The following is a 22,545-nucleotide window of genomic DNA, read 5'->3' on the forward strand; positions in this document are numbered from 1 at the left end:
GATAAATGATTAGATCACAGAGTTTACTTCATATTAATGATCGGGCTTCCTTTGAAAGATATTTAAAGTTACTGTTGATTTAAACTGTCACAGAAAATAAATGATGGCAAGCAGGAACATTTTATAGTAGCTTTTATTTTGTTTTCTTATAAATTCCATAAATGTGGTTATAAATGGATGTGCTTTTTTAAAAATTTTTAATAAATACATACATCAAACAAGAGTAAAGAGAGTAGTTATCAAATGCAAAACCATAGTCAGATGTTGTCTATCTAGGTAACAGTAGTGTGCCACCTAGTGTACACATGTAAGGCTAAACTTTTGGTATTGAGCTGTGTTCGCCTGACACACCCTGAAGTTTTGCACATACAAGGGAAAAAGCACATGTCTCTAACACTGGATTACGATACTTCACCTGCAACTGAACAGTAGATATTGAAAGTGAACTATATTTTGCAGTTCTTAGCCTCCACTGCTTTCAGTTATCCTTCATGTCATTGTTTTCTTCAAACATGAACATTTAAGGTGTGAACTACAAATAACCTCCCCTATTTTTCCTTTTCCAGTCTGGTTATGTGTTAAACCTGTTACTTAGAAGTGTAATTGTGCATTCAATGCTTCCCTGATTCTCCTTACAACAAAAGGATGTAAACACAAGATGATAAATACAGGATGTATTAAAAAAATCATCCGATTTCAAAAGGCTATTTTCGTTTAAACAATGGACATAGACGCTTGCAGTAAAGTTTAAAATATATGGCTGAATATAAAATTTTACATACAAAACGTTCACAAGTGATCAATGTGTCGTACTCGGGCCACGCGGCGTATGTCCGTACGAGAGTCAAACTCCTCCCACACTTTTGCGAACGTGTCTGGAGTAAACGGCTGCAGAATTAAAGCACATTGAAATCGGATGATTCTTTTTGATTCACCCTGTATATCCAAAGTTCTGATATAACACAATATGTTTCATTCTATATTTTTGGACACAGCAGGGGACCCTGACTATGTCCAAAACAAGCACCCATAACTAACACATTAAAGCTATGCAAATACTAAGTATGATTAAAAAGAAATCTGGGATCCGGCCCATAAAAATCCAAAAAACCCAAGTGTACATTTGGGTATTCTTCCTTTCAAGGTTATCTTCTTCTGCATCTCTTTACCACTTCCAGCACAGCTGCTGTTTTTAGATTCCTTCATAGACATCTTATTCTATCCCCTTGTCTTCCTACCACTGCAGTATATGCTCCTCCTACAGCTTCCAGTGTTTTCCTAAGCCAACTGAGAGACAATCTGGTGTTTCCTGAATCTGCCTGAACCACCTCAGTGAGATCTGTTCAATGCAAAAGAGTAGCTCCACCATGAATGAGCTCCTCTCCCTGTCATTTTAGAGTTAGCCCAGACACCTTCAATTAGATTTTCATTTTACGAGGCAGATGAAGCCACAGGGAGCCAATTCTGGTAACCAGGGCTGGTTTTGAGTGAAGATTTTGTGTTTTTTGTGTTAAAAAAAAAAAAAAAATCTTCTGTGCCTTTAATGCCACGTGTGCCATCACAGCTGATGTTTTCTCTCTGTTGGAGGTCTGTGGTGAAAGTCACAAGCGTACACAATGGGCCTTCTATGGAACAATATAAAAATAGCAGTGGTGCTGGAAGCGATCTAGAGATGTGCAAGAAGGAAAAAAAAAAAAAAAAAAAAAGCACAGCCAAATTTAAATTATGTATAGTTTCTGATTTTTGTGGTTTTTGTGCTTGCACCTTGTAATCAGATGCAATGTTGCTAAATACACAAACAGATGATATACAGGTATGTAAGATGAAGGATGCTTCCCATTGGTAAACAGCATATCTGATGTAATATTCTGTGTATGTTGTTTGTTGGGTTACAAATGACTAAAAACATGTTCCACTGCATCACATGGAAGATTAAGGTCTCAGAGTGATTTGTCCCTGCTTTAGGTTTCTCCTCAGAATTACTGGTCAGGGTTAAAAGGCAGTGCTCTGGATCATCTCATAGGCCTCATTGAGTGTTTTAAGCAGCTCTTCCTTTTCCTTGGCAGGTAGAAAGCTTGACTGTGCAGAGCAAATGTTCTGTAAGACACAAGACAGATTTCACATTGAGCTGGGGAATTAACTTTTAGGGAATGGTTCAGGAATCTGGGAACTTAGTCACACTCTCATCAACAGTAAGCAGTCAGCTAGAAGTTTCATACTCATGTATGTGCAGTGAATATAGAGGTACAGGAGAAAAACAGTGTCTTGTGCATCTTCAAATTCATATATAGATGTTATATGATAAATGCACAGAGAAATATATGGAGCTACTGAAGCATTAATCTTTAAAACACAATTTGCATTTGCTAGTTTTGCAATAAATGTCCTGAATCAGCAAAGATTGATGAGATGAGATTGATGAAGGCAGAAATGATGCAGAATGCTGCAGCTTACTGCTTAATGGCACTGTTGTGCTTTTGAATACTTATGCTTGCTTATCATATATAAAATAAAAAACTAAATGTGACTCCACAATTGGTGACTTTGGACCAGAGTTTCTGTGAATCCTGGTGCAATATGGCATGAAAAGACACCTGTCATACTCCCAGTGATGACAGGCATTCTCTTCTGTCACTGTTCCCGGTCAGGAAATAGTCTGGCAATTAATCCTCCAGTAAAATCAAAATGTGCCCTTTTTACATTATGTTAGTCTTTATTTAACCACAATGTTGCAATTACTGAGCTTTATAGCTCATATTCGTTACCTCTATAGAGCTATGCTAGCTGTTTCCTGGATGTAGCTTCACAATCTGCTATAAAGATTAAATGAGCATTGATCTAAGTTCGCTCTTGGAAAAAAGCCAATTAAAATGTCAGTGTCACCATCCTTTTAATAAGCTCTTGGAAAATTATTCCAAACCTGGTGGAACTTGGATGTGAAGCTCAATTGGTGCGTCTGAGGCTCTTCGGTGAACAGTGGATTATTTCTCCATGGAAGGTTTGGTCCCTGCTTCAATTAACGATGCAATATACCTTGCAATTACACCCCCTGCCTTCTTTTCAAACCATATTCAAATGAATTCTTCCTGTGAACTACTGCTATGATTATTCATGCATTTGATCTCACCAGTCGTTTGAATTCCTCCTCGGTGAATCCCATGTGTTGGTGTGCTGTCTGGTAGTCGTGATGCAGGTTGGAGTTAAAGATCAGAGGGTCATCTGTGTTCAGAGAGTAGTTAGCTTTGTCTTTCATGAACCTGCACGAAAGAAATAGTACGAAAATGAATAGATGCCCAAAGTTAGTTAATATTTAAATAAAATAATTGAAATTTTTTTATAAAAAAAAAAAAAACAGAAACTGACGTGATGACGGGGTGTGTGGTGAAGTCTGCGTTGCAGGCACCTGTTAGCTTACTCGAAATAGGACACGTCTGCAATCAGAACAGCAAAGGCAAAACTGAGAGGCCAAAATATTCCGGTCTTTTTTTTTCTAATTCAATTCAATTTTATTTATATAGCGCCAAATCACGACAAAGGTCGCCTCAATGCTTCCCTGATTCTCCTTACAACAAAAGGATGTAAACACAAGATGAGGTGTTTCTAAAACACCTTTTTCACAGTAGACATTTTGACTTGTGGCAGGAAAAGCACACTTGGAATTAATGATGCCATAGATCCCTTAAGTGCCGCACTAAGGCATCAGAGACTACTCCAAGGTCTTTTCTTTTTATTCTGTACCTCCTTAACTCCTCAAAACTTCCTACTTGTGAAATCAATCTGAGTGTCCCATCTCAAAGGATGTCTTCATTCCTAAACTACATCTGAAGGACGGAGGAGAGAGGAACTTCTCGCAAGAGCTAAAATTGAGGATCCGCAGCTATATACTTTGCAGAAATCTTCTTACCCATGACGTATAAAAGAGCCATGACATAGAGCTGGTATATATGTAGCTGAAGCACTCTAAAGATAAGGTTTCTTTGTGTTCATATGTTGTTTCATTTATTTAAGATGATCAACTGCATGAAAAGGACACAAATATTGTGTCCTTGTCACATTCTGCCATGTTGTGAATTTATCTAAAGGCAGTATGCCTAAATATATAAACCATCATCAACAGCTGACATCTGAGACCAGAAAATACAGCTGGAGGCTACAGCAAATGGTAAATGGTAAATGGCCTGTATTTATATAGCGCTTTACTAGTCCCTAAGGACCCCAAAGCGCTTTACATATCCAGTCATCCACCCATTCACACACACATTCACACACTGGTGATGGCAAGCTACATTGTAGCCACAGCCACCCTGGGGCGCACTGACAGAGGCGAGGCTGCCGGACACTGGCGCCACCGGGCCCTCTGACCACCACCAGTAGGCAACGGGTGAAGTGTCTTGCCCAAGGACACAACGACCGAGACTGTCCAAGCCGAGGCTCGAACCGGCAACCTTCCGATTACAAGGCGAACTCCCAACTCTTGAGCTCTGTTTAAAACAATAAACAGAGCTCTATGAGAATGTCTGATTTTATAAAGTGTCTCTTCCACTTGCAGGAAAGGATGCAAGGAATTGACAAAGAGGCAAACATCAAATTCTCCACTAGGGGTCAGTGTATCACTGTCGCTAAGTAGATACTTAGTAGCCCTCCAGTCCACTTATCAATGTAATTATCTAGTAGAACAATCTCATTTCCTGTCTGTAATGAGCAATATGATCAAAGAGCAAAGTACATTTAATAGATTAGATAACTTTGCGTATGATTCATATTTATAATGAAAATGCTGAGAATTTCACACAGTTCTTTACCTCAAAGTGCATGTTTTGAGCCAGCAGTTTTTTGTACAGGTCGTCGTCCTCCAGAGTGCGGTAACCGTGTCCAACACGTTCAGCTTTCAGCACTTCCACAGCCTAAATTTGAAACAGAAATTCATAACATAGAGGTGAAAGGTTATAAAGTGTAGAAAATTGCACATGTCAGCAGTGCCTTCAAGCTATTTCTGGAGGCACATTCAGATGTTATGCCATAGCTGAACTGTCAGTTTAAAGGATGGGTTCTTTAGAGAGCAGCCGTTTTATTTTAGTCAGACATAAAGTGGTTATGCACTACAGAAGTTTGGATGGACATTAAAAAATAAGCACAGTATGTAGACCTATATTGGGTTCTTAAGTATACCCTTGTAGGCCCCACAGGAGTTTGAATGAACCATGCCGCTGCCAGTCAGCAACAGCTGCGAAGGATGCAGTCCGTGTTACCAGGTAGATGTTTAGACAACATCAAACGAAACTGAGAACACTTCTGTAGCTTCAGTGTAGGGTGAGCGGCAGATGTGTGACCCAAAGTGAGCATTTGAGGAAAGTTTGCTCTATTTAAATATCTTGTCTACGCAGTAAGAATGTGCACAGATCTAAATAGAGGGGCAGGGTTTTGTACAATAACTTATAACGAGTAATAACGAGTTACTGCATGATTAGTGACAGCAGCTGTGACACTTTATTTCGACTGGTACTTCTACTCATTTTGAGCACTTTCTGCTACATCTCTCATTCGCACAAATTCATGCAGTGCTTTTATCTATACCTCTATGCTTTTATCTATCATTCACACACACTCACACGATGGATGTGTCAGGGACAACATAAGGCTCAGTATCACAGTGATCCAAGAAAACTGATCCCCTGACTTTCTGATTGACAGACAACCTATTCTACCACATGAGCCGCAGTCGCCCAACAGTCTACAGTTAGTGTTGCATAATTTATTTCAGTTATACTCCAAAGATAATGAACCAGCTATCGAAGAAGTTGTGCTAAAATTTGTCTGCTCTCTGCTGGAGGAAAGGGGCCCTCTCAGGGTTGGCCGTGGGTGTGCCTCACATGTTTGTTATGTTGTTGGACCTTCACATGTCCGTTGTTGTGTCGTCCTTTACCCATATATAGTATTTACTCAGTGTTAAATGTATTCTTTTACCAGGCTTCAAATGGGCAACACTAAATATAAAACACTTATTTTATTGACATGCCCGCCCTTTTTGTTGTCACTGTGTGGCTTGATCGTTTAGTTTACAGGTATTTTAGGATATATAAGCACTAACATGACTCCACCACCTCACTCAGAAATGTCTCATAGTTGAGCTGCTTACTTCCTTAAAATGCACACAGTACGTATGGAGCAATTTAAAGGCACTCCCAATTTGTTTTCACACTAACCTTCAGCTGGGCTACAGTGGACATAGAGCTATGCTCTTCTTGTTTTCTTTGGACCTCTGCCCTTAATTCTGTTGTTAACATGTGGCTTGACTGTTTTGTTTAAACGTGCTTTTACGGACGGTTAAACAATCAGTAGGCTGCACCAGCCTGTTCACAAATGTCTCAAGTTACTGTTGAACAGCTCACCTCCTTCACCACAGAGGCCGGCCCCACCTCGCCAGCATGAACTGTCCTGTGGATCCCACAGCGTACTGCTTCCTGGGAACAAAATCAATCATGAAACGCAGCAGCAATCAAAGAGCTCAGCCAAACATTTGGTTTCCACATCTGTAATGTGTACCACTGACTTGAGTGCCGTTTATAATGTAGACAGGTTCTTGTACACACTTATTCTGGCAGAAGTGAAAACTTTAATAAACGTTCCCCCAGTGGGTACACATTGAAATAAAAATGAATGTTTAATTTGTCATCGAAGTAAACTAAATATAGAGATGGCATTACTCTGGTTTGAACATCTGGTTTCATTTTAGCATCTACAACCTCTGGCACACCGAGTGTGTCCTGCTTAATCAGCTCATACTGCATGCATCTAATGATCACATATGAAGATAACCTTCAATATTAGGGAGGACTTTGTTCTGTCAGCTCTGGTACTCGTTAATAATTAACGTACAGTGTGGGGGCTTGTATATACATTTCACAGCAGATAGTGATAAATACTGCTCGTCATAAAGAGATGTTAGAAAAACAATGTCTCTCTAAAGGAAAAACAAAGAATGACAAAAATGTAACAAATAAAATGTATGCAATGAATACAATGTAAACTGTAGATTTACTTAATGCACATACAGTTGCACTGAAAGGTTTTCTGTGAATTATTCTAGTGCTTAACGATTGTACACCACGTATCTTCACTCAGAGTTTGAGACACAAAGTTTTAGTTATTTGGGGTTGTCTGAAATAAAAATTCTGTATACAGGGTTGGAAAATACAAACAAAACCCCTTAGATTATTATGCCAGAAGTTTGTTGGAAGCGTTTGGTCAACATGAGCATTCTTAGGTACTTTTAACAAAATTTGGGTATTATTAGTTGTACTAGATGCATTTGTATGTGTTTGTCAGTCCAATGAGTGTGGTAAAACAAGCCCAGCTGTATTTGATCACGAGCATTAACAGAAATTTGAGAGGCCTTGGCCTCAAGAAGTTAGTCAGGTTTTTTTTTTCTGGATGTTGTGCAATGACTCCAAAGAAAAAGAACAGCTCACAGAAATCACTGCAAGCCCAAACATTCATATCCAAGACGAGTGCATGCAACTTTCAGCTGCAACTGTGTTATTTACCTATCTATACGCACATATACGCATGCAGGCTGTTTACCTTACACTGAATAACATTACAGAAATGCTTCAGTCATTCAGATGGTATTGTACTTTCTGTTGATGCTTAATGCATAATGAGCCAGCCAACAAAATCCATGCAACATCTGCAGATGCTGCACTGGAATTGCACAACATGGTTTACAACTAGCTTATGAATTACTTTCATTGACGCACAAGCCGAGGCAGTGACTGAAAGGAATTTTTTTCATGCTCACAGATGAAAGTTCATGTAGTGTTTTCTTATACTATTACTACATCAACACGTTGTGTTTGGGGGGGGGGTATTAATATTAAAACAGCAGCTTAGTAAATGATTCAAGTATCCAGTGAGGACAAGTTTTAGGCTAAACTCATTATTTACTGTAATGTTTAACTGCACATGACTCAAAAAGACTTCAAGGGTTTGAAATTGTGATTCTTTTTGAGGTACCCATTAGTTATTAATAATTTCTAGTGTTATTTCCCCCCAGACTTTTGTGTTTTCATGCCTTAGTCTTTGCTAGTTATTTGTGTTTTTAGATTCTTACTTTGAAGTTTTTATGATTTTCTTCTTTTTTTCTGCCTCTGCAATCGAATGCCCTCATTTGTTTCACGTGTGTTTAATTGTTCCTACCTACTTCTCATTTAAAGGTTGTTTAAAGGTTGCTGCTGTGAAGTTCCCACTCTCTGGAGGAACTTCTCAGAAAAGCTCAAAATATTTGACGTAACTCATCATAATGTGTTTGAACTGCTGTCATCAGATGACACAGGATATGAAGGCACTGCTGTGCACATTTTCTGAATGTCTGTCTTTTTGTTTAGCCTTCCCTATTTATATTTTGTTTTATTTATTTTGTATATAACGTTTATACCTTAAAGGGTACTGCACTTCATTTCTTAGTGTGCAATGCCAATAAAGAGATTCTGATTTCTAATCACCACCAAGTTTGTTTTTCCTGCCTTTCCAATTTTTGTATTCTATTTGCCAGATTTTTGCTACAGTTTCTCTCCTGTGCATCACTGACAGTAACAACAGAATACCAAAACAAACGACCACAGTCAGATCTCTTTAGGAGTATTTAGCTCTATTATTATTGCTACTCTTTTGTTTTCATACTAAAAAAGTATGAAATACAAATTATGATATGATACCTACCCATGCTGGTAATCATAACCCCTCCTGTCTTTCAGAATGTAATTAATGTAAAATTGATGTAATTAACTGATGTAAAATATCCAGCACTTCAGTGCATTAAGTGATTAATCTACTTCCTTCATTAAGGTCTGACAGGGAAAACTGATTACTTACTGTGGTGTTCCCAGAATTAATCAATACTGGCTGGCAGAAAAAGAAATTGGATTTTTCTGACAAGCTTCACTGCATAAGAGGAAATTGGTTTGGGGAAATTAGATTTTTCTCCCATATTTGCTGGATAGAGATATGCATCAGTACATAAATTCTCTATATAGTGGTCTATGCCAGTAAATAAATACAACTTTCTCACTGAGAACATTTACTCTGCGGCTGTACTTAGCTGCAGCGTCAAAAGAAAACTAGGATTATGATAAAATACACAATCTAAATTACATTTTACTGTGTGCTCCTCTAAATATGCAACTAAAATTGGTGATAGTTAAAAGGGCAGAGAAAATCATAGTGATCAATTCTAAGGAGAGCGTCTTTATCATATATTGCAACCAGGGCCAATAGTTTGAGACATTTTACCTATAACCAGAAGAAGAAGGCAAACTCAGGGCATTACCAAAGAAAAACAGATTATATGTCAATCTGTCCTACAGCTGTCAGGATATTTCAGCAGACCAGCAAATAGACTAACGATGTCATAAAGCCCCCATTCCATAGAAGTTATACACCAATTAAATCCACAATGATTACACGCCCACAGTGATATTGCTAAAACATTAATGCAAAGTGTAAACATAACCACGATCACCCGCTTAGTTAAGTGTCTGTGCATGCTCGAGCTTGCTAACTAGGAACTACGATCAAGGCTGTCAGGCATCTTATTAGGTAAATTGTTGTAAAACAAAAATATTGTACCAGCTGAAGTTTTTACCATATATTTCTGTGAGATGATAAAGTCTTTATTCCAGTCTGACTTAGAAATACATTTGCACCAAACCAATTTCTTAAAAAGTACTAAAAACATTTAAAATGTGCAAAAATGTTTACATCCGGTGGTGCTAGAGGAAAAGTCGGGGCATGACCAAAATAGCATCTGAGAAGCATTTTCTCCTAAATCTGTATGTAAGACATCTTACCATGTAAGGAATGAACATCATTCACTGACAGTGTTGCATTAAAATGCAGGTCAATAGAATTTATCCTTTAGGGACCATTTATTTTAAGGTTCCCAAAGGATTTCATGGTAATGCATCCAACGGTTATGAATTTTGACTGTGGAAAATTACGATCCCACAAACGTCTCTCTCCATGCAGCTGTAAAATAAAGCTTCCAATACTCTAAGGATGCCTGAAAGTTAATGATGCAAAAAAAAGCAGCTATATTTATCTGGCCGTAGCCACTCGGAGTATGACAGACTCTACGACTGTAAAGGTGTTTTTTTTAAAGGTATTGTAGTTAGGCATTTCTTTTTAGATTTTACAACTGTAAAGGTATTTTTATGACCTCAAAAATGACATAATACTTTATTGTTACAGCTGAAGGGGGTGAGGCTGGATTATATGGCATTGTTGTGAAACAAAGACAATTTAAAGTTCCTTCTGATGGATGATGTTCATCATACTGGTGTTTCAACAAGCTCACCTCATAGGCCTCCATGTGTTCAGGATTGGCTTCACAGTTGAGAGACTCATCACCTGCCAAATCAATGGCAACCACTCCCTCATCCTTATATTTCTTACACAGCTCCACAACATCCTTTGACCAGCCTGGAGAATTTAAAACATACATGTGTTACCAAACAGCTTGGTCCTGCTAACTGATAGCACACATGCTAAATGATACATAAATGTGACGACATGATTAATCTTCTTTTATGACAAGTTCAAGACAACTTTAATGAACATTCATAACTGTATTCACCTGGCTGATAATAACAGAGGTTTTGTTCTTAATGAAACAGTCTGTAAAGTCAATGTGAAACCAGTGCCAGCAACATGTGACCTTTGTAACCTTTGAACATACAAACGTGGTTGCTCCATGCTGATCTCCTGGTTTTATTATTATTGCAAAAACACTGTTTCTTATCTAATGTTCAGCACGAAAGCAATAAAGTGTTTCCTCAACTTGGTGCGTCACATCCTGTCTGTTATTACTTCACTCATATCTATTCTACTTTTACATAAATCCAAAGTTACGTAAGTACGCACTGTAACGTGTTTAAGCATAAACTACTCTACCTGCATGCAACAGCTGGTAATGCATCTGTATTTGCTGTCTAAAGCATAACAAATTCAGATGTCCCGTTCACAAAGTCACAAATGAAAATAAAATGTAAACAGCTTCAGCCTGTTTTTGTGAGAGTTGTACTAGAAAATGCACGATGGCAGATATGAGTTTCACTTGGCGGTTATACCGGAAACAGCTGCAGGAACGGAGTAGAGCAAAGGACACATCTCTACGATCAGTGCTGCTGCTGCTAACGGTAACTGCTCATGTTACCTCAGTTAGAATTACTGATACAGCAGTTTGAAGTGTGTACTTGTGCAGATACTAGCAGCACTCGTTAGCCCTCTCCTGTGAAAGCTGTGGATCTCTAATGCTTTTTTTTTTTTTTTTTTTTTTTTAATAGAATCCTTGATGTTTTCTTGCCTCTAAATACAAGTAATATTGTTATTTTCTTTGATGGCCAAAAACCTCAACAAATGTTCAGTGATCAAATCCTTCTGAGGATTAATCCTAATTACTTTGGAGCTATTTAATCAATAACCACTGAGAGAAAATACCAAAACCTGAGGCTTTCTCATTACCCTCAGATATCCTTTTAAGTGCTAATTAGGGAACGTTTATCTATGATCATCAGTTCCTCCATTTTCTTAACGGTTTATCAAATTCAGTAATAGTAGGTGACTGGAGCCTATCTCAGCTGTCAAGGAGTGACAGAACACCCTGCACATGTTACTGGTTTATCACAGCTTGTGACAGATGTAGAAAAATGAATAGTTTACAAACTGTGGGTCTCCAGTTATACCTAAATACTACACCACAAAAACTGTGATGTTTTGAGTACCCCTGGTCTTTTTCAGACAGTAATTCCCATAACATCACCACACTAAATCACACGCTGTTTGTAACATGATTCTGGGACGTATAAATGGGTCACAGGATAGAGAGTATGTCTGCTGACACTGGGCCAAGGGTGAGGTAGATGATGCTGACACAGAGGGATGGACTACCATCTACACATACAGCTAATTTAGAATGACCAAATAACCTGACTGTGGGAAAAGTTAAGCACCTGAATCACCCAGTGAGGCCAATATATCAGCTGATATTAGCTACTTGTTGATGTATTAGTATTACTATTAATGACAGCCAATAAATAAAATAATAAAGCAAAGCAGACATGGGAACCACCCTTAGTTTGTCTGCCAGAAGGGAATTCTGTAGCTTCCTTGTGTGTAGCACATTTATATTGCACATTTAGTACACCACAAACTTATCAGCTAACCAGGCAGAGCCAAGCAGAATAAATAAGTAATCCAGGTCTTTTAAAAATATATTTACACTGCACTGTCATTTTTCTAAGATCTTTGTAAAACCTCGTAAACATCTACACAAATTTTAGGGAAATCTGTCAATATATTGTGTATCTGAGAGGAGAAAATATTGGCTCATATATTCGATTTTTAAATAACCAAATAGTGGCAAATCCACTATCGTTCAGAGCCTGAATGATAGTGGATTTGCCACATGCAAACTCCTCACAGAAAGGCTCCATCCACCTAGATGGTTTGTCCTCAGAAACCTCTGGATGTGAGTGCAGTGCTAACCATCAGCTGAACTAACACAGTCACGTTAGCAATTTCATTTCATGAGCTCAAAGTGCTTTTGTCTAAAACAGTCCATCAGACATTCATACAGTGCTCATTGGAGACCAACAATTTGTAGCATGTTCATTTGAAAGAAATACGAAAGGTTTGCATATCTATATCTATATAGTATAAATTAAGTTAGCATGTTGTGTTTTTCTGTGGCGCTTGTGTTCATTTTATTTTTATTTTCTAAAAACAATAACTGAGGCAGTGGCTAAGGCAGAACACAGTACAGCAAGAAACCTTATCTCACAAGGTTGTGTGAGCAGACAGGAGCATGAACAGTTCATTACTTGGCATGTGGCGCATGCAGCATAGAATGGACCTGGCTTTGATTTTGAACTCTCTCTCCCCCTCGCTGAGGCCCTCGTTAACCAGTCTCACCACCTCATCTGGGCTCAGGTCGCCCCTGAGCAAAGACAATAAGAAACGTTCCAGTAAATGAATCAGAAGTTTATTTGATCCTTTATTTGAGCTGTGCAAACCAAATACCTACTCTTCCTGGTTCCATGGAATTTCCTTCACTCCACTGTTAGCTAGAAGATGTGGGCTGTATCTAACTTCAACATAAATCACTCCTTCTTTGGCTTTGTCTTCAACAAACTCACGGGCTATCCTTTTAATGGCCTCTCGGTCTCCACTGAGAATTGAAACAGAAAAACACAGAACAAATTAAAATGCCCATTAGCTCTGATAAGCTTATCTCAATGATAAAAAAAAAAAAAAAGCAAAAGCACTGGCCACTCCTAACCAGCTATCTATACATTACTGTCTTTCACAATGCGCAGTATAAGCATTTCTAGGAGTTAGCTCAAGTGTTATTGATATGATCTATGATACGGGACGTATTTTTTTTGCTGATTGACTTATAATCTGTATTAGATTAAATTCGCTGACACTGACAACTATTCCATGTTGTGCATAATGATCCTCTCGGCTTTCTTCTACAATTTAAAACCAGGTGAAATAAGCAAAACGTTTTTATCATTTACACTGACATGTTAAATTATGTACAAATTCTTCCAAGTGATCTCACCTTATTGAAATTATGTTTAATACTTGGTGTTGACACACTGTAGGAGATCCAGTGCACATTGGAGAAGCATAAGTACAAGGACTTTAAGGACCCCAAAATGTTGAATGCCCTTTCTGACACAATGTCAAAGGAATTTGTTTCTCCTCCTGGGATCAATCCAGGGAGTCTCGTTTGTTAGGGGAATTTGTAAAACACTTTCTTTTCAGATGAAATAGTTTCATAATTTTCTGCATGACAATACAATACTTTCATTCTGGGCGAATACTGAGAGAATTAGAGCTTTCCCTCTTTTCCAGCAGCACGTTTTCACTTGCACATCATGTGACTGCAAACAACGCTGCTTCCAGCATTTACAATGAAAGCAAAAACTCATTGACCAGCCTTGAATGCATGTTCTGCAGTGTCCTCACAGTAACCCCCTCAGAACACACACACAGCCTCATCACTGCCAAGCTCATACAACAATTCGGCCTAAGCTCAACTCAGCCTAGCAGGTTCCCTGTGTTGTTGAAGCTGTCCTGGCTTTAAGCGCCTTGATTCAGAAGAGTCCATTCAGCACAACTGCATGAAGCATTCCAGACATTATACAGACCGTCATTGTTGAATTCTTTTATGGCCATTGAACATTTGAAGGCCTGTACTCTGTCTTTTTAAATGTTTGAGGCCAGTTACTGCGGGAACTAAATATAAGACAGAGTGACACTGGAAAGGAACCGAGAACAACTTCACTCTAGTTTTAATTTGGCTGCTGAAGTGGAACTTGAGCTCTGTAATAATGTGTTCCTCTTCTGTATGTCTGACATTTAAAATCAACCCCCTGTCATGGTGCACAATTATATTGCATAATCCTGCCAGGTCAGTATCATCAGTCACAGCTATACCACACATCCTGATTTCAAAGACTTTGGATGCACTATGACTGTAGTAGCTACATAATAGGGAAATCTGTCATGTCAGTGTGATAACAAACTGCTTAACTAGGCTATTAGTAACTCGTTCTTTGCACCCAGGGTCAGCTGATCAAGAGGGAAACACCTTAGCTAAGTATGCAACTGAAATGTGGCACTTACGCAATTACGTGCATATACTCGTTGAACTTTTCCAAGAAACTAGTGAGGGTGCCAGGCTTTTCCACAATGATCCTCTTCTTCATCTCCTCCACAGTATTCACAGGCAGAGTTTTACCACGCATCCTAACATAGGGCAAAAAAAGGAAATAGAAAAATGTAAAAACTGCATTGAAATGTAAACATTTAATTTTACCCTTTATAAATGTTTTTTTTAACTGAGTTGTGTACTTTGTTTAAAAGAAATTTGGAACAGCAGTAATTTGTGTGACATGAACCACTAAAACTTTGAATAAAAACATTTGACTGTTTTGGTGACTGATATTCATCACCCAAGCCTTCTGAGATGGAGTATATTGCTATTTTGCCAAATCAAATGAGATGAGAACTACCTGACAAGGAACAAATGGTAGACAAATGTCATAAAAAATACAGCTTGTATATAAAGGAAGCTTGTAGCCTCCTGAAATAAAATGTAAAGCCACTGCATAAGTGACTTAAACCTCCACTCTTTCAAACTGCCAGCAGTTGGCTCTTCTTGTTGGAATTTAAAATTTTCAAAGTAGTTAAGATTCAGGACACGGCTACCTTGTGTGTTTGATGTCAGTGAGTATGAGCCTCTAACAATAAAGCTAAGAAATTACCAATTTTGCTCTGCACTTATTCTCTTGGAAAATAACACAACTGCTGCCGTAGCATTATTTTCTTAAATGAATCTACACTAGGCATGTCACCAGAACTAATCTTTTGATATTACAATTTTTAAGGAACAACGCAGACAGTGTCAGCAGCGTATGTACCGAGGCTCACATTGTTCAGAATTGACATGGACAGCATACACCTGCCAATGTTTTTGTAATACCCTTACATGCTGAAGAAGAAAAATGCCCACAAGCCACTGCAAAAACTACACTAGAAAGATGGCGACTAGAGAGCAGCTCTGACAATAACTCCACCCTGACTCACTGATAAGAAAGGCATATGTTTTCCTCAAATACAAGTTACCTCTTTTTTGCGACAGCAGGCAGTGACATGATGAAATCAACTATGCTCCATGTTTGCAACGGCTAATGCTCACGCTAATATAATGCAATTGACATTATACCAGAGGTGGGCAACTCCAGGCCTCAAGGGCTGGTGTCCTGCAGGTTTTAGATGTGTCTTTGATCCAACACAGCTGATTCAAATGGCTAAATGACCTCCTCAACATGTCTTGAAGTTCTCCAGAGGCTTAGTAATGAACTAATCATGTGATTCAGGTGTGTTGAGCCAGGGTGAGATCTAAAACCTGCAGGACACCGGCCCTTGAGGTCTGGAGTTGCTCACCCCTGCATTACACCGTGCAGTAATGTTAGAAGGCGACTCGACAGCCATCCTAATTTCAGTCTGTGGCCTGTCAACAAAATATAATGTTAAGATTTTTACTCAATGGTCTACCTTGACCATATCAGTGATTTAAAACTACTTTCTAATAAAGGAGTTTATTTTCACCAATAAAAACGATATCAAGAGTCAGTGATTTTGGTACTATGTAAAAAACATTCTGGCATCCTAGTTCACGCTCCATATTACAATTTCCCAGAGCATAATTCCTAATGGGCCAAATGCCTTTTCAAAATAAAGTCGGAGAATTTCTTTTGGCCTGTATCATCCAAAATACCTGCCATGACAGTTAATATCTAAACGTCCATAATAAAAAACGAATACAATTTAAATATATTAACTCACTTGGCAACATCCATAATGGTCTGCACCCTGATGGCTCCATCCAGGTGCACGTGCAGCTCAACCTGTGAATGAGAAAGTTTGTTGCCAAATAAACTGATTATCAAAAATACTTCCACGCAGAAACCTGGTGGAGTTTATAGAAGACAAATATGATGTCAGTGGAGCAGCAAGCAAGAGCAGGGGTGTGTTGCAATTCTGTGATTTGGCTGCAGCCCATCGTGAATGCAGTATGCATGACAGAGCAACAAGTGGTGAAAAGGCCAGCAGTGCCAACGAAGGGTCACAATAAGTATTCTGGCTCTCCTTCCATCGCTGTGAGTGCTGATTTTTCCAACCAGATGACAAATGATAAATCTCTGCCCCTCCCTTAACAGCTGAGACCTTGGTTGTCACAGCGAGGTTCAAATGAAAATTTTCCTACCACAGACATTTAATTCTAACCTCTGGTTAGAAGTGATGATGAGCAAAGAACTAGGCAAGGTTATTGAAACTTGTTTCAATAGAAGTTTAATCTTTTTATTGCATTAATCAACTGGTTAATATGCTTTAATCCGCTTCTGATTGAGCAGTGGGAACCGACACAGGACACTGTTTTTGCCAAAGCTTAAAATTAGAGAAACTTGGGACAGTTTAGGACATTATCTGAAGATGAGGTAGGGTGAAGGCAGAACACATGGTAACCACATGCACACTGTGATTATTAGCACTAATCTCACATTGGCTGTATTCTCATGTGCGCCTCTATCAGTGTTTACAAAGGTTTATGCTGCAGTGCACATGTAAAAAAAAAAAAAAAAGCTCATGTTTTTATTGCTCTGAAGCAAGCAGGGCTCAGTGGGAAAAGCTGATGTACTCACTTTCATGCTCCAAAATCATCAAATTCTGACAGCTGGAATGTTTAGTCACCATTTTTTGCTTCTTTAGAAATTGATATTTCACATTAAATAAATATTATAGAGAAAAGTGTCAGGCTCTGAAAAGACTTATTAAACCCTGGACAGCTGAATTTAAGAGCGCCGGGATTTCTGATGTCCTACTGTTTCCCTGGAAAATGCCAGATGTTGTGGGCTTGCATCTTTTACACCTGGAAAAGCTTGGCTTCATCCCATATGGTTGAAACCATGTTTCCAACATAAAAAGGGAATTCAAAGGCTTGATGTCACTGGCACCTGTTAAAGGATGGGTTTGGAAATATGGCAAATCTCTGTGCGGTTTTCTAAATAATTTTTCATATCAGAACTTTCAATAATAACAATGAATAGAAATGATTTAATTGGAGCTGTTAAAATACAGATCTGCAATATCCTATCTGTAGCTCTGCGCTTGACAGAAAGAGGCTTTATGCATTATTAAATGAAGTTATATCGGTTAAGCCACACAACCTTCTTATCATACTTCTGTCTAAGAACAAGCCTAAGCTGTGAGTAATGTTAAAAACAACATCAGCACAGTATTTCCATTGCATCAAATGTTATGAATTTGAGTGTGCTGCCATGCTGGCCTGTGAAACTTGTGACAGAACCATGAAATCCCAATTTTATGGAAAGATTACAAAGTCTGTCTTTGTCTATTGATCACTTTAGAAAAATGAGTAACACTACTCAGTTTTCAGTAACTCTGGTACTTTGAAGGCTCCAGATTAAAGTTCATAAATTAACTCAGACAGAAAATTAGCAACTATTAATACTTAAATGTTGCTTAAAGTGTTTCACATTATTAGCTTCCAGCTCTACATGTACAGCTTTATGTTTTTTTTCTGTTTTATATTGTCATGCCAAAACATAATAAATAACAATATAACCACCAAATGCCATCATGTATTATATATACATGAACGGGGCAGGGATGGCTCGGTAGGTAGAGTGGTTGCCCCATGATCGGAAGGTTGGGGGTTCGAATCCACTGAATGGCTACTCTGAGGTACCCCTGAGCAAGGTACCGTCCCTACACACTGCTGCCTGAGCACCTGCTTAGTGGCTGCCCACTGAGTGAATGGGTCAAATGCAGAGGAAAAACAAGTAATTTCCCCATGGGGATCAATAAAGTATGCATTATTATTATTAATACATATTTTCCTCTTTTTTGTATAGTACGCATGACTTTGAAAGTTAGCATGAAGCTGAAAGTTTTTACATAAGAGTTTTGTTAGATAGATATGCAGGTATTTCTGCTGCAATCATGGTGTCAGACTCCTCAGAGCAGGTGTGTCACCCATCAAAGAAGAAACTGAAAATTTAAAAAGTTTCAACCACTTAACTGTATAACTGCATAGAAATTCCCAAATATGAGATGAATTAAGTATTTCTCACTATGATCTGTTTCCGCCTGCAAAAAATCTTCAATGACACAACCTTGCACTTTTTGAAAAGACTGAAAGGACTTTTTTCAGAGTCCAGTAATATCCTATTGAAACACAACAACTTAGTAGAAAATTGCTAGTTGGAGCAAGATTTGCTTCTATTACATGAAATGTCTACACAGCTCCGTAGCTGCATCCTTTTTGGTGTGACAATGGTAACCAAAGAGCAGATGTTTCTATCCAAATGTTCACCACAGAAATGCGTGTGCATCTTTGAGGTTGTTGATGTCCCTTGCCTACAACACCACACAAAAGCCGAGCGTGTCAGCAATATTGCATCCACATGGCTGATGCAGACAGGAGACAGCTGGGTAATCAAGTTCAAGTTCAGGGATTTCTTTCTTTCAGGAAAATAGCAGTTCCTCTAGCACATTGTGTGCCTTATACAAACCAGTGTCACAAACAAGCTGTTTGTGAAGCTGCTTTTTAAGAAAATGACCACTTATCTACTCTGTAATTATTAGGCAATCCTAAAATAGGAAGTTAAAAAGAGGTTTGGACAGGATTCCAGTTGGGTCTATTTTGAAGCAACATTTGACTTCTGTCATCGCACAAAACTTTATGTTTCTATTTGCCTTAGCACGTTTAATGTGATGCAGCTGTGCAGCATTAAAACATAACAGAAGCTCAATGAGAGCACAGTATTCAGTCTTACTGAAACGCTTTCACAGATTTCTGCTATTTTATAGATGAAGCAAATATTGTGTGATCAACAAAAATAATCAATCAGTGGTGATCATTTGCTACTTTGCATTACAGGATTGTACATTGAATATGTTTGGTTTAGAACAGGTGGTCTGATAAAATAAGACATGCAAAGATGCAAAATGTTTAGTGTCATGATGTATGTGTTATGAGCCATTTCTTTAAGAAATGAATTATTACATTAGCAGACACCAGACCTAAGACAGCAAAGAAACCCGCTGAAACTAGTCTGACCAAACTTCCTGAAATTTTAAGCACCAGTCTGCAGAAAAAGTAATGTGAAAATTTGTCATAACATTACTGTTCAACACTCATAGCTTATTCTTTGTTGACATTGGCTGTATTTCAGCTTTATGTGATTGGAGTTAATTATTGGAAATACATATGTCAGGTTGCCAAATATGACACTATGCATAGATTAAATTCTTGGACCCAGGAACATGAAGACAACATTTCTCCCATTTATTTTTTTCACTCTCATTTAGATGTGATGTGCAACTACTGAAACTTTAATCCAGATCCAGAACTTCCAGGTTGGGCCAAACATCGAATTAAACTCTTTTTGAGTAATCCAACTAACCAACAAAACAAGTCATGTAGCCTCATAGGTGGAGTTAATTCGCTTAACACAACCATAGTTTAGCAAACACAACCCAATGATCACATACCGCACTAATCCTGAACTACAGCACTGTGATGCATTCAGCATATACAGTAAAACCTGTTTGGTGAACCGGTGACAGTTGTTGCTGCACACAATGAGCTCTTCAACTGCATATTAGTGTGTAATGAGATTATCTCTTCCAGCAGCCACCGCACCCTGTGAGGTTAGGTTATCTCCATTTACAAATTTTTCACAAGCCAACATCACGTGACCTCAACACTACATGGCAACAGAACCCACATCTTTTTCTCTGCTTCTAAGAAGGTAACAGGTTTCAGGCTCCAAAGGGCACCAATATACACTTCTTGCCTGTGTGCCTGATTTGCATGTCAAACTGTCTGACTAATAAACGTTTATTTGACTGTTAAACTTTGTTATGGTCATCGGTTGTCAGTATCATCCCTTTAAAAGTATTATTGATAAGCTATATCAGGAAAATAATGTAAAAGTTGTGTTTCGTTTGTTTATTATTCAGCGAGGATAGAATCCGGCGCATTAAGCCTTTTATGCCACGAGCGGACATTAATTCATAAATTTTTAACTGCCACGATCAAGTTTTGAGACCTTCCCCAATTTCTTTGCTTTGCGGCAAAAAAGCATTGAAATGAAAGGTGCTGCACACGGCTCCTTTCATTCATACAACAGGTTTTGTCCGTTTAAAGGAGGGTAGCCAAATTTCAAACTCCAAGCAAGAAAAATAAAGTTTTTCCGTGTTTGAGTGCGGGTATTACGACAGCAGGAAGGAAGTTGGGTTTTTTTTTTTTAAAAGTTAAACTTTATTTTATGTTTAATTTTTAAACCTTTCTTTTGAGTCCTTTTTTGTCGAGGGGGTTCTCACAATAGGGTTCCCAAACAGTGTCAAAGCAGGCGTACCGGGCGTAAAACCATGGAAAATTGAAAAAGAAACCGCTTGAATTATTAAAGCTCACACTACAGTGAGCCGGCTGAGCTGTGAACGTACCTTCGGCTTGCTGAATACTACTTGTTCAGATGAGCGATCGGCCATCGTAGAGAAAGCGTTGTGGCTGAGCCTGCTGGTGTACAGAGAGCTGACGAGTGGAGAACCGAAGCTTATCGCCGCTCGCCTTGCTATTATATGCATGACTCAGGGACACGCCTTCTTTCCCCTCCCAAATGCAAAAAGCAACGCCAAGAGGCTGTTTTTTGCTGGACTACAAAGTGAGAAGTGATGGTGTGCAGATCAGCAACAGGCTGTGCGCTTTAGTGTGCATTAAACATGCGTAGCCTTAACAACAGCGAGCAGAAGGATTAATGGCTCTGTTGTCTGTGGCAGCAGCTTTGCACCCATGTGATGGGAGCTTTGTAGCCATCTAATTGGCCTAATAATATGAAACCAGCGATTTCGTTTGCATTTATTAAAATCTCTGATCACCGACCCCAGAAAAGAACAATAATCACAAACAAAAATATTAATTTTGTTGCAATAAACTTCACTTTGGAGCTTTTAAAAGAATCCGTTTACCTCAAAGACCATTGGCCTACTTCAAATGCTTCAAATAGCTGGGCGTGGAAAGTGCACAACCTCCTAATCCCAACAACAGGTTAGACTCTTTTTCTGTCAGCATTAAAAGTGTTGAACTCAGACCTGAATTAAGGGCTGAAACCGGTGTAGTTTATCTTTAGGTTTTAGTTGGGAAACAATAATAATGGCACCATATGGCAGTGGGAAGCATTATTTTTGTATTTTCAAATTTCATATCACAGAGATAAAATGGTTAGACTTTTAACCAGCTGGTCCCAGTTTCTCATACCACTTACAAAAAATGTAAAAAGCACATTCGCAGCTTTGGTTTCCATCATCTGCAGCTATAAAGACATCATGTTTCTCTTGAAATGTTTATCACTAATCTGCATCTCTGAGGCTGCTGTTATCGCATTTAAAAACAACTTCACATAGATGCAGAATTACTGCAATGTCATTTCTGTCTGCAGAAAGCAGGCAACTGGTTAACCAATCTATAAGTTATGCAATGCAGTGACGCAAAGAAGCTGTTTGAATAACTGTTTAACACATAACTGTAACTGATGCACTATTAAATAAAGTTAAATAAAATTTGAATAAAAGGTATGTGAATAAAAACCTCTGGATCAGATCACAGTTCTAGTCCATTTTGATCAACATTTGACTGCATGGAAGCCCCCGGGTCAGTAACACTGCAGCATCAAGCCTCTCTTTAATCTGTTGTTGGATGTTACACACAACATTACAACTGCTTGATGCCTCTGCTGTATCATGTATCATATAATTTGCTTCCTTTTGCATTTTTTTTTATATATAACTGAAAGAAATATATATTACTGCATGCATTATTGCTGCATTATTCTACAATAAACATGCAATATTATTTGCATTTGGAAGGAAAACGTTAAAGCTTTATTAAAC

General features: G+C 38.4%; 1 protein-coding gene across 2 annotated transcripts; it reads right to left on the reverse strand.

Annotated features, from left to right (window-relative positions):
• Positions 1-115: 115 nt before the first annotated feature.
• Positions 116-21,258, reverse strand: ada (adenosine deaminase). Of its 2 annotated transcripts, XM_026153318.1 has the most exons (11): positions 21,103-21,258; positions 16,414-16,475; positions 14,689-14,811; positions 13,079-13,222; positions 12,876-12,991; positions 10,352-10,476; positions 6,390-6,461; positions 4,803-4,904; positions 3,364-3,431; positions 3,128-3,257; positions 116-2,097 (listed from the first exon to the last, which is right to left on the reverse strand). In XM_026153318.1, exons 1-11 carry the CDS (start codon positions 21,241-21,243, stop codon positions 1,993-1,995), a joined length of 1,188 nt encoding a protein of 395 aa, XP_026009103.1. In that variant the 5' UTR covers positions 21,244-21,258; the 3' UTR covers positions 116-1,992. The 2 variants fall into 2 exon arrangements, with proteins under 2 accessions (XP_026009103.1, XP_026009104.1); XM_026153319.1 differs by lacking the exons at positions 16,414-16,475; positions 21,103-21,258 and adding an exon at positions 15,691-15,817.
• Between the last annotated feature and the right edge of the window lie 1,287 nt (positions 21,259-22,545).

Source organism: Astatotilapia calliptera, chromosome 20 (assembly GCF_900246225.1).
Source record: "Astatotilapia calliptera chromosome 20, fAstCal1.2, whole genome shotgun sequence".
Classification (NCBI taxonomy): Eukaryota; Metazoa; Chordata; class Actinopteri; order Cichliformes; family Cichlidae; genus Astatotilapia; species Astatotilapia calliptera.